Source organism: Podarcis melisellensis (assembly GCF_964234715.1).
Source record: "Podarcis melisellensis genome assembly, chromosome: 3".
In the NCBI taxonomy this organism is placed as follows: domain Eukaryota; kingdom Metazoa; phylum Chordata; class Lepidosauria; order Squamata; family Lacertidae; genus Podarcis; species Podarcis melisellensis.
The window spans coordinates 110,010,456-110,023,818 of record NC_138530.1 but is presented as its reverse complement, the minus strand read 5'-3'; the positions used below and the strand labels follow the sequence as shown (position 1 = coordinate 110,023,818).

Sequence of the window (13,363 nt, the reverse complement as noted above, 5' to 3'; positions counted from 1 at the left end):
GGGCTGCTTCTCCCGATCCCTGGACGCCCTCTGGAATCCCTCTGGCTTTCGTGCTCTCCCTCCAGTACTGATGGCAGTTCCCTAACAATTTGCACGGTGGAAGTGTTCCTGTTGCAACCCAACTTGGATGAGGCCACAACCCACCCACCCGTAGTTCCTTAACACAGCTTAAGTAGTTTAAATTCGCATCTGTTGCAGGTATGGCACTGTAGGTGTGTCTCTCGCCTGCCGCATTTGAACATCAGCCTTGTCCTCAGGTAATCATGGCAGGCAAAGTAGGATTCATTGCTCTCCGCATTCAGAATATCATGTTTTACTCTACTTCAGTGTTGGGTGAAAGGATTCCTTTTGTGTTGAGTGCATAGACTTTAACAGGCTTTGGAATGAAAGCTGTTAACCAAAAAAAGTCATCCCAAGACTTCATGTATATCATTTCTAGCTTTCAGATTTTATTCTCATGCTGTTAGGGGGGAAATTTCTCTACCTAAATGATTGAGATGGTGCACCATTATGCATTTCAAAGCAGTGAATTATTAATCTCAGCAATGAAGGTGAAAACCCCCGGGTCATTTGTAGTTCAATTATTTATCTAGCAAAAGAGTACATCTCTATAATGTTCTGCGTGAGACCTGAAAATGTGAGTGCTATAGTGATGAGAAGACTACTGTATGAAGATAATATTTCTTGATTAATAGCTTTGGGATACCTGGAACGTTAGCTTCATGAAAGATTGGCTCAGCCTTTCACAGACTTCCTATGGGTCCCAAACCCCAGTAGACGGCAGCTTTCAACGGAGTTCTGCATTTAAATGGATACTAAAAAGCTGCGGTGTTCTATAGACCAATGACTTTGGACACCTATTTGTCATTCTCATCTCAGAGGTGCCTTATTTTCAAAAGATGCCTGTAGTGTCTCAAGTCTGGGCTTCTTTGTTTGTTTATTTTAACACCTCTTTTGGCCAGAGCAGCCCGCAAACAAAATACTATGACAACAATACAAGGAATTTAAAAGAAACAATCCATTTGCTAAAAACAGCATCGCCATAAACAGACACTGGGGATCAGGTAGCAGGGGCTAAAGGAGCATCCACATGGGAGGGGTTCCAGAAATTTGGTGCCACCACCGAAAAGACTCTACTCCATGTACTCGTCATCCCATATGGCAGTGGGTAGCAGGAACACAACCTCCAGATCTTAACAGGCAGGCAAAATCATGTAGGAACAGGTGGTCCTTTTGATACTTCAGGGCCAAACTGTACAGGACTTTGAAATTTGACAACTACCACATTTAGCTTTGCTAGAGGTCCACAAATTCTAGTGTTATTAGGGAAGCAGAAAAACTTTTCTCTAGCCACTTGCAGGATTTTATACACTTCTGAAGTGTAAACAGGTAGCGGGATCTTTTTTTTTCATATGCAGTGGACTTTATAAGAAAGAGAGGGTATTTCTGGAAATGATATATGATGAGATGAAAAAGATGTTTAAAGTGACAGATAGGTAGCCGTGTTGGTCTGCCATAGTCAAAACAAAAAAAAATCCTTCCAATAGCACCTTAAAGACCAATTAAGTTAGTTCTTGGTATGAGCTTTTGTGTGCATGCACACTTCTTGGTGTATCTGAAGAAGTGTGCATGCACACGAAAGCTCATACCAAGAACTAACTTAGTTGGTCTTTAAGGTGCTACTGGAAGGAATTTTTTATGTTTAAAGTGATTATACCAAAAAACCAACAAACCCTGAAGCTTTTCTCTTAGGGGTTATAGGGACAGAAGTTCTTTTAAAAAAGATGATTAAGCTGTTTATGTATGTAACAACAGCAGCTAGGATTCTTTATGCACATAAATGGAAGAAAGAAGTTGTCCCCACCAAAGAAGAACAGATAAGCAAGTATGGAATTGGCAAAGTTAACAGCCAAAGTAAGAGAACCTAATGACAATTGTTTCATGGAAGAATGGAAGCCCTTTTCGGACTACTTGAAGAAATACTACAGTATGATGAATTCGTGAGCCGGATTTGACCTATGAGTAACAGAAGGAATTGGAGATGATAGCATTGTTGTTATAGCATAAGAGAGGGAAGGTAGGGTGCCACAGAAGGAGATTTTATAAACTTCTATCATATTGCTTCTTACTCACCTTTTCTAAAAAGTTCCAAATGCTGTAACCTTCCTTTACAGGTAAAAGGTAAAGGTAAAGGACCCCTGGACGGTTAAGTCCAGTCAAAGGTGACTATGGGGTGTGGCGCTCATCTCGCTTTTTAGGCCAATCAAACCAGCGCACAATGAGAACCACTGAACACAACGGAAGGAGTTCCAGGAAAACCTGGATTACAAAGTACAGTGGTACCTCTGGTTGCGAACGGGATCCGTTCTGGAGGCCCATTCGCAACATGAAAAGCACGCAACCCGCAGTGGCCATCTGCACATGCGCAGGTTGCGATTCGCCGCTTCTGCACATGTGCATGACGTCATTTTGTGCTTCTGCGCATGCACGAGCGGCGAAACCCGGAAGTAACCCTTTCCAGTACTTCCGGGTTGCCGCGGGACGTAACCTGAAAGAACGTAACATGAAGCGGACGTAACATGAGGTATGACTGTATCAGAAACTGCATCTGGACTCCCGCCAACTCCCTGCTCCCCGGAGCTGCCTTAATTCCTTTTATTCCCCCTTCCAGGATTGTTTGCTTACCATATCGCTCTCAGAAATGCTGGAAATGCTTGCAACATCAAGGCTCATGGCTATTACCACAGGCTCTCCTGCGAAAGGAAAGGAAAGTTTAAATTGCAGAATCAGCCTAGGTGGTACCAAGCTAAGGGTACCAATAGTCTGATGACTTATCAAAAGATGAGCAGGGCTAGGTTTTCAACATTGCAATATATCACCAGCTAAACATTGCGATATACCGATATATCATGATGTCTGAAATAAGGATGAAGCTATGACAGGGCGTTGGCTGGCTTCACGTTTTTTCCTGCATCGTGATTTGGGCCAGCGCCTGCTCTTGTGATTCTCTGACTCTTCCAGGATGCATGGGAGAACTGAGCTGGCAGAGTTAACTGGGGCTGCAGGAATTGAGAGATTGCTTCATGGTTTCCCCAACATTGTGATTTTTGCATAGCGCGCGCACACATCATGATTCGCGATATATTGTCAGGTCAAAACTTATGAAACCAATATCACAATACGGACTTCAAACCGGTTTGGGACGATATGTTGATACGTCGCCAGCCCTAAAGGTGAGCTTATTGCTTTGCTATGACTCAGTTCCCACTCTGGAAGATAGTTTTGAATGCATTCCTAAACAGGTTGTGACATCTTTGCCTACTGAGCAAAAGACAGAAAGCATGAATGAGGACAAAATCAAAATCCCCGTTGACGTGCCAGGACATTTAGGAAGAGTGGCATTTATTATCACGATGGGCTTACACATTAAGAATATAGCCCTCTGAGGCTGTAATTCTATACATGCTTACCTGGGAGTAAATTCCATTAACATCCTTGGGGCTTACTGCTGAGTAGACATGCCTAGGCCTTGCGGTGCAAAGCTCCTTAACTGAGGGGTGTTGGCGGGGGAGACCAGGATGTGGTTAGCTCATTAATTCTGAAGCAGATGCTTTCAAAATGACCAGCTCCCGTGTTCTACAGGAATGCGAGCCATTGAAAGAACGAAGATGGCCAAGTTGAAGAAGTTCAGATTCATCATAAAATGAAGGTTACCTAAACAGTGCATGGCCTTGTCATGAAGAAGCAGAATGACTGTTATGATTAATAAGCATCCTGAGGTCTTCTTATGAGATGATGTTGACAATGACATCTGATGTGTTGACTCCATAGACAGGAGATTATAATGGTGTGTGAAAATAATATTGGACAAAAAATCCTAGTTATAATATAGACTTCTTCCTGTTCACTCACTTAGAACTTAGAAAGTATTTGCTTATGCCCAGACATAACCAGGCAATTCCTCTATTTTTCTTTGCTGTAAGTTGTTTGGAGACCTTTGGGTGACAACCAACTAATAAGTTTAATAAATAAAAAAGCTAAAAATATATACTAGCCCTTTCAATGTTGCCCCATCAGCTGGGAGTTATTCCTTCTGCTGCCTTGACCACCATTCGGGTGAAGTAATCACTATAATTGTTGATCTGTCTGTAAAGATATCTATATTCTTACATTTTTAAATTACGATGCTTTTTCAATTTATTTATTTTTTTGGTCCAGTTCTTCTCTTTCTCCCATTCCAGCTCTTTTTATCTGCTGCACTGAAAGACTGTTTAAAGGGTCATTAGGCTATAGTCATTTACAGACATATACCTGGCAGAAAGTGCTGTTAAACTCAATGGAGCTTACAGAGCTACCCAAAGTACAGGGATTTGCTGTGTTTAATACCTGCCAGTGATATAGCAGCATAAAAACCGCTGCATCTCAGCGTTTAGTTAGCTTTTTCCGAATTCTTGGGATAAGGTGGGATATTAAAATTACTACATAAATAAATTTGGTCCCGGCATTTCAAACTGCTTACATTGCTCTACAGCTGCTAAGGTCATATTTATTATTGCTAGGTTAGGAGGTGTCTGCTATTAAGAGTACGCAAAGTACAGAAAATGTTTAGCAATAATAAGGATAATACACTGAAACTATCGAATTGCACTGTGAAGGAAGGAACATACCAGGCTTTGTACAATGTTGGACTATGCATGTTTACTCATAAGTAAGTCCTAATGTGTTTGTAAGGCTTAAAGGTAAAGAGACCCCTGACCATTAGGTCCAGTCGTGACCGACTCTGGGGTTGCGGCGCTCATCTCGCTTTACTGGCCGAGGGAGCCGGCATACAGCTCATGTGGCCAGCATGACTAAGCCGCTTCTGGCTAACCAGAGCAGTGCACAGAAACACCGTTTATCTTCCCGCCAGAGCGGTACCTATTTATCTATTTGCACTTTGACGTGCTTTCGAACTGCTAGGTTGGCAGGAGCAGGGACCGAGCAACGGGAGCTCACCCCGTTGCGGGGATTCGAACTGCCAACCTTCTGATCGGCAAGTGCTAGGCTCTGTAGTTTAACCCACAGCGCCACCCGCGTCCCATATTTATATTCATGCATTTTCCATTTTCCCATTTTCACATCGTGTTTCCTCCACATAGAATATTTATGTACAGACTTCCCAACCTAGCCTCCCACGGTATTCATAATAAACCTAAGATTTGCTGCATCTCCATTTATTTTTCCACCTTTCTTTCATCCCTTTTACTCCTTAATTATAGTTGACTGCTGCTCATGTGATTACTCCTTCTTGCAAATTAATTGCAGTATCATATTTTCTTAGGTACTCCCCAAAGCTTTCCCATTCACCCTTTCATCCGGATTTCTTATGTTGGCTTTCATATTGGCAAGTTCTGCAAATTCTGTCAATTTATATAGCCATTGTTCCTTAGTTTTATTTTCTTTCCAACATCTAGTGTATGGCCGCAGCTGTTGCATAGAGAAATAAGTTGCATGCCTTCATGAGAATCTCATCTTCAGTTATACCTAGTAAGAAGGCTTTAGATTCCCTAGTAAATGAACAATGGGACAGGTGAGGGTATTGGGTAGGGTTAGCCTGCAGAAGAGATGACAGAGGTGATGCAATGTTATTGTTTAGTCGTTTAGTCGTGTCCGACTCTTCGTGACCCCATGGACCAGAGCACGCCAGGCACTCCTGTCTTCCACTGCCTCCCGCAGTTTGGTCAAAATGCTGGTAGCTTCGAGAACACTGTCCAGCCATCTCGTCCTCTGTCATCCCCTTCTCCTTGTGCCCTCCATCTTTCCCAACATCAGGGTCTTTTCCAGGGAGTCTTCTCTTCTCATGAGGTGGCCTCCAGGTAATGGAGCCTCATCTTCAGGATCTGTCCTTCCGGTGAGCACTCAGGGCTGATTTCTTTGAGAATGGATAGGTTTGCTCTTCTTGCAGTCCATGGGACTCTCAAGAGTCTCCTCCAGCACCATAATTCAAAAGCATCAATTCTTCGGCGATCAGCCTTCTTTCTCCAGATACAGATAGAAACTGAACACTGGAATTAGGGTAAGGGCAACTGATCTTAAGTTAATAAAATGGAATGGGAATAGGCAAGGATCTCTAAGTTCAGCTTAAATAGGGGCATAGAGACAAAATTATAAAGACCAATAAATTATTTCCTCTCTTCAAGGCTGAAAGGCTTTGGCAGGTCCTACACAACTACAAAAGATGCTGATGATGTCATACCACCAAATTTTGGCCTGAGATATTTGTTGTATCCCCGGGTTAGGTTCCCGAATCCAGGGAGGGATGTTGAGGCTCGGCTATCTGACGTGTCAGCATAATGACCCAAGATGCACTTTCTGAAAACGAAAAGTAAGAAATGTTGAATGTGGCAGTGGATGCTCATCTGTTACACAGCTGCAGCCTTGCTCTTCTCATCACATCCAACACTTGCAAACCAAACAGAATCTTCATTCTGCATTTATGCAGCATTTAAATCCTAAACGCCTGCTTGTTGTTCTGTGTGAGAAGGTAGTCGGTGTCTAATTGTCACTGGATTTAAAACAAGGGCTTGCCTACTCTCCCACATTCCTCAGATGAAAATAGGGACCTTTTTCACTCCCCACCAACAGACCCCCACTTGCAGGATTTAATTATCAGGCAAGAATAATTTTACAGCGCAAAGCAAGAGGGAGGAAGCAAAAGAAACACTAAATGCTTGAATATTTTGGACAGCCAGTATGAGATAATCTGCTAAGTATGCGCCAGAGGAAGAGTCCCTCCCTGTGTCCAATATAAATCATCAGCCACTTTCTGCCTCACCTCTAGAGGCTGAGAACATGGGCGCAAAGCCATGTGGCAGGATTTTTTTGCTATTAAAAAAAAGAAAGGCATGTAGAACACTGAACTTTGTTTCTGTTGCTGCTCCAGATAATTGCTAAACAACAAATAAGTGGCTATTATCGTATAATCAACAGGTATCATGTAAGGAAAGCTATAACTTTAACTGGAACAGAACTGCAGTTGCCAAATTACTCGCTAGTGTTGCTACAACTGGAAGAAAAACCATGAAGCGGTCTGCCAAGACCCACAGCAATTTTCAAGCGGTCCGTGGTATGGAGGGGAAAAACCACTCATCTAGAGTGGTGCTGTGGGTTAAACCACAGAGCCTAGGACTTGCCAATCAGAAGGTCGGCGGTTCGAATCCCCGCAACGGGGTGAGCTCCTGTTGCTCGGTCCCTGCTCCTGCTCACCTAGCAGTTCGAAAGCACATCAAAATGCAAGTAGATAAATAGGTACCACTCTGGAGGGAAGGTAAATGGCGTTTCCGTGTGCTGCTCTGGTTCGCCAGAAGCGGCTTAGTCATGCTGGCCACATGACCTGGAAGCTGTACGTCGGCTCCCTCAGCGAGTAAAGCGAGATGAGTGCCGCAACCCCAGAGTCAGTCACGGCTGGACCTAATAGTCAGGGGTCCCTTTACCTTTACTTAGCATCTTAACTGCATAGCTCTTGCTGTTTGCTGAAGACAAGCCTCTTTATCCTGGCCTTTAACAGTTAAAATATTTTGTTTTGTGAGACCCACAAGGAGAGGGGAGTCCGCAGCAAAGTCAGTACTCTTTCTGTGTGGTTCCATATGGGATTCCAGCTATGATTTCCACCCCAATTAGAAGTTTTGGGGGGAAATCTGAGATGGGGATAATTAATTGAAATGGAATTGGTTTGGTGCTGCTACTGGACAAGACATTATTGGAATAAGTTAATTGGGGGACATGTGGATGGGGTACAAATTAATACAATAATTTATTCGGGGTGGTTTTAGTTGGGAAGTGAAATTAATTGGCTTGTCTTCTGTGAAATATACATTCTAGTGATTATTTTCTAAATTTGCATCTCTCTCTCTCATATATATATATAGAGAGAGAGAGAGTATGTGTGTGTATAGTGTGTATGTGTGTGTAAATTATATATATATAACAAGAAGCCGAAAGCACCAGCCTGAAGATGACGAGTGAGACCTCGTCGAAACGTCGCCTAGACACCCCAACTTTTACACGGGAAGACACCCGAGGACACCAAAACCTGCATTCCTGTACCCGTGAAAATCTACGAAAGCATATATATATATATATATATATATATATATATATGCTTTCGTAGATTTTCACGGGTACAGGAATGCAGGTTTTGGTGTCCTCGGGTATATATTACACACACACACACATACACATACATACATATGCAAGTATGTATCTTTTTGCCTTTTCAGCATATCCTCTTTAAAAAAAAAAAGATTTGGACACTTTAAAAAGCCTATCTAAATTCCCGCCTCAGATTTTTACATCATACAATAGCCCCAGAAAACTATCTGGATGCTTCTATATTGCATAAACGGATTAGCTGTGCCGCAGATATTCTTAAATATTTCAGCTTACCCTTCACACAAAAGAAACAGGCAGACATGGATGGAGAAGTAACAACTGCAAGACATTTGTGAAGATTATTTTCACCACCGGCTAAGATGGCTCACTCGTCAATGATCTGCAAAGCAAAGCAGATTAAGTATTTCACCTGTATAAGCAGAGATGAATCAATCAGTATATTTTCATATCAGCGTCACATGTTTCTGCCCATTTCTGCACCAACCAGCAATTTTTTTTTAAGCCCACACAAAAGTTCACATTTAAATGTGTATTTAAAAATTTATTTTAAATTCATCTTCTTCTTTTTGGAACAGAAGTGGGAATGTGCTATATTTTGAAGTGCCTTCGCTGACTTTCCTGGGAGTGGGCATGCCACTGGCTTCAAAGCCTGAAGTTACACACGGGCTGTGCTCACCAAAGCATGAACTGGCGGGGGTGGGGGTGGGGCAGTTAGCTTTCATCTAAAGCCACCATTCAGTGCTGCCCACTATTATTGCTCACCAAAGCCAAACAATGGAACGGCATTCGCTCAGTTGAAACACTCTCAGTGGTGCTCAAAATGTGTGCTAGGGAGCTCTGGAGTTCCTTAGAAGCTCAAGACTTCTTCCATAAGAAGATGTTTAATGAAAGACACGCTCGCCTGAAAGACACCCCTGTTATGTTCTGAAGTTCTTACCCTGGGCCAGCAGGGGGAATACTGTAGATAGTTTTCACTCAGGTCCACATATGCAAATAAGGGATTGAAAGTGACGTTCAGTGATTGGACAGTTACAGAAAGTGGTTACTGTTGCGTTCTAGTGGAGCTCTATATAAGCAGGCTGGCTGAACCCTTCAGTTCAGTTCTGTTCTGGCCTGTGAATAAACAAGAGCTGTTTGAAGAATCGCTGTGTCGTCTGATATGTTCACCCACAACTTAACAACCCCTGTCCTTGCAAAGTCATTGAGAGCATATTGAATGTGTTTTAAGTTCATGTAGGATGACACTGACATCAAGCAGGCTTGTTTTCAGTAAAGACATGGACTGAAGCTAAGCAGTACAGTGGTACCTCGGGTTAAGTACTTAATTCGTTCCGGAGGTCTGTTCTTAACCTGAAACTGTTCTTAACCTGAAGCACCACTTTAGCTAATGGGGCCTCCTGCTGCTGCCACTCCGCCAGAGCACAATTTCTGTTCTCATCCTGAAGCAAATTTCTTAACCCGAGGTACTATTTCTGGGTTAGTGGAGTCTGTAACCTGAAGCGTATGTAACCCGAGGTACCACTGTATCTCAATCAGGGGTCAGCAAACTTTTTCAGCAGGGGGCCAGTCCACTGTCCCTCAGACCTTGTGGGGGGCCAGACTATATTTTGGGAGGGGGGACCAAATGAATTCTTCTGCCCCACAAATAACCCATCGATGCATTTTAAATAAAAGGGCACATTCTACTCATGTAAAAGCACACTGATTCCTGGACCGTCCGTGGGCCGGATTTAGAAGGTGAATGGGCCGCATCCAGCCCCCAGGCCTTAGTTTGCCTACCCATGGTCTGGATGTCTGATTGTCTGGGAATCCTATATATGCCAACTTGAGGTTCATGATGGAAGAATCTGACATCAGATCTCCAACACCGGACACCCAATATATCCTAAGGCCCTGGAACTTCATTCTAGCGGCCACTGGATTGAATTCTAAGGCTGCTTCCAGATTGCTGTTATTTCGTGGGTGGGAATCAACTGCATACTGGCAAATTTGGGATGTGCATTTGAAGGGGAAGCTGACCACCTGGACCCATGTCAGTATAGATTCAGGTCCCACATCTGGAACAGAAACTGCTGTGCCCATTCCAGTGGACAATCTCCACCATGGTGTGACCCGCCAGATTCTTTAGGAGCTCTCAATCAGTTACATTCGGAACCAACGGTTGTGGTTTACTTCTGAGCCAGGAGCTTGGAGTTACATTGGCTTTGTTCCCACTTGGTGGAGAGACTGAATAAGATTTCTTCTCCACCCCGTGGAACTTGTTCTGCGGGATTCTATAAAGCTGAGGTGCATATCCCCTGTTCTACCTGAAAGACCACCTGATTTTAGGCTGCATTTTTCTCCTCATGTATATTGCTTTTATATTGTACATGTTGTAAACCACTCAAAGATTTCTAGAAAAATATCAAGCTCTTTCTTTTCTTTAAAGAAAATAAAATGTTTAGCTTTGAGAAACTACACTGAGTTTCATTGTCATCAATACACCTATGTGAAGATGCCCTGTGAAATGTGGAGAGCCAGTGTGGTGCAGTGGTTAAGAGCGGTAGACTCGTAATCTGGTGAACTGGGTTCGCGTCTTCGCTCCTCCACATGCAGCTGCAGGGTGACCTTGGGCTAGTCACACTTCTCTGAGGTTTCTCAGCCCCACTCACCTCACGGAGTCTTTGTTGTGGGGGAGGAAGAGAAAGGAGAATGTTAGCCGCTTTGAGACTCCTTCGGGTAGTGATAAAGTGGGATATCAAATCCAAACTACTACTGTGAAATAAGTCTGCTGGACATCATTGTAAAGGTAAAGGGACCTCTGACCATTAGGTCCAGTTGTGACCGATTCTGGGGTTGTGGTGCTCATCTCGATTTATTGGCCGAGGGAGCCGCCGTACAGCTTCTGGGTCATGTGGCCAGCATGACTAAGCCGCTTCTGGCGAACCAGAGCAGCACACAGAAACGCCATTTACCTTTCCACCGGAGTGGTACCTGTTTATCTACTTGCACTTTGATGTGCTTTCAAACTGCTAGGTTGGCAGGAGCAGGGACTGAGCAACCGGAGCTCACCCTGTGGCGGGGATTCAAACTGCTCACCTTCTGATCGGCAAGTCCTAGGCTCTGTGGTTTAACCCACAGCGCCACCCATATCCCTTTTACAGAAGGATCATTAACGGAGATGACCTCACTGCTTTCAGTTCTGGTCAAATCTTTAAAAATTACACCTTGACCCTGGGGTCAGCAAACTTTTTTAGCCGTGGGCCAGTCCACTGTCCCTCAGACCACGTGGGGGGCCAGACTATATTTTGAAGGGGGGAGAAAAATGAATGAATTCCTATGCCCCACAAATAACCCAGAGATGCATTTTAAGGTCAAATATGTGGAATTAGCAAAACTGACCCACAGGATCCACAATCAGGAGGAAACAAAGTACCAAAAATAATGGAGCAAATTCATGGACTAAATAAGTGAGAACTGTAGAAATTTGAAGACGTTAGCAGGACTGAAATAAATCTTATGACATGGTCTAGATATTACTAAGGAACTGTGGATTAGAGATTGGAATAAGAAAACCCGCGGAAGAGAAGGAGGGAAGTCAACGCTCTACGGAGCGTAAAGAAAGACAGATGTAAAAAGATATGAAATATTTGTGTATTTTGTTTGTGTTTGTGTATTTGAAATGAAAATCTAATAAAAAGCAGATTTTTTTTTTAAAAAAGAGAGAGATGCATTTGAAATAAAAGGACACATTCTACTCATGTAAAAACACCAGGCAGGCCCCACAAATAACCCAGAGATGCATTTTAAATAAAAGGACACATTCTACTCATGTAAAAACAGGCCGATTCCCGGACCGTCCGTGGGCCGGATTGAGAAGGCGATTGGGCCAGATCCGGCCCCCGGGCGTTAGGTTGCCTACCCCTGCTTTAAACAGTCAGCTTGGCATGAGTCAAATGCCAACTGAACTCTGGTCATCTCTCTTTCGTGTGACTTCTACCTCACACCCTTTGCAAAGCAGGGGATCTGTGGCAGTGAAAAATAATGCCCAGATGGGAGAACCATCATGAAAAATACCAACCTGTCTATCTCTAGCCATGATGAATCTGTAATAATAAAAATGTGATCTCATCTTGAATCAAGGCACAGATGACAAAGATTCCTCATTGTGCCAGCATTAGACACCAGGAACAGAATCAGATCTCAGTGCCAAAACATCTGAAGACAACATTAACCTTACCTCCATCACCACACTGGATTTCCCTGCCCTGTGTACCTTCCATGATCCCAGCTAACAAGAAGAAGGAACTACGGCACACTTTAGTAAAAAAATAATTCAGAACATTGTGCCCATGGAAAGCCCTTCAAGAAATGGTCATTACGCTGTTTTCCATGGTATAACTCGCTCCCTGCCCCAGCCCCAACCCCGCAAAAATGGTATGCCTCTATTAAACCACCAAAGAAAAGATAAGAAGGAGGAAGCAAAAGGATTGTCAGCATTTACTTACATTTAGTATATTATTCGTCACAAAATGACCAGTGCTGGCTCCCGGTTTTGTTGGCACGGAACCAAAGCGGCAGACACTAACAGTTGAAGCCTGTGCGTGCAAATAAGTGAAAGTTAGAAGCTGTATAAGTCGATCCACTTGTCAAGGTGTTACACAAGCCAAGTTCCCTCAATGAAAGTCTGAGAGACTCACCGTCGGGAGTCAACATTCATTCAGCTGCAACTAATAATCCTGCCTGAGATCAATCATGCTGGGCATCTGTTCTGGGGCTGCGATTTTTCACTCAGTCAAGTGAACGTGCTTTCTCAGCTGACCTCTGCAGGTAGAAATCCCCTCTCCTCCCAGGGACACAAACTGCAGGTAAATCCTCCGTGGGCTTTCCCAGAACTTTACCTGTAACGCGATTTGCATGGCCCGTCCCACTCAGCCGTTGTCCCAACCCAACCCATACCATCATTTATGTTCCAGCATTTTCAGTGAGACCATTTTTCCACAGTTAGATCATCACAAACTGTACCTACTGCATGCACACAGATGTAAGTTCCATTTAAGTTCCATTCCGAGGCATGGAAATGGGCCTTCTCGCATATATATATATATGAAAAACTGGTAGAGATGTAATAAAAGATGTGGCTGATTAATCAAAACAACATGGCTCCCACCATGATGCAGGCCCCAGAGAATAAGGGACTTAAGTGAAAAAAGATATAAATGCAGTCTTTTGT

General features: G+C 43.4%; 1 protein-coding gene across 4 annotated transcripts in view; it reads right to left on the bottom strand.

Moving 5' to 3' along the window:
• The window catches only part of GABRP (gamma-aminobutyric acid type A receptor subunit pi), a 30,596-nt gene extending 17,618 nt beyond the window's left edge, over positions 1–12,978 (bottom strand). Inside the window, exons 1-5 of one of the 4 annotated variants that reach the window (XM_081906412.1) lie at positions 12,831–12,978; positions 12,639–12,728; positions 8,425–8,530; positions 6,236–6,351; positions 2,686–2,753 (exon numbers count right to left, since the gene is read on the bottom strand). In XM_081906412.1, the coding sequence (XP_081762538.1) occupies positions 2,686–2,753; positions 6,236–6,351; positions 8,425–8,480 (240 nt within the window). In that variant the 5' untranslated portion in view covers positions 8,481–8,530; positions 12,639–12,728; positions 12,831–12,978. Of the gene's footprint in view, positions 1–706; positions 740–2,685; positions 2,754–6,235; positions 6,352–8,424; positions 8,543–12,638 lie in introns of those variants that run through there. The other 3 variants (XM_081906413.1, XM_081906414.1, XM_081906415.1) reach the window with 3 other exon arrangements.
• Positions 12,979–13,363: the final 385 nt, after the last annotated feature.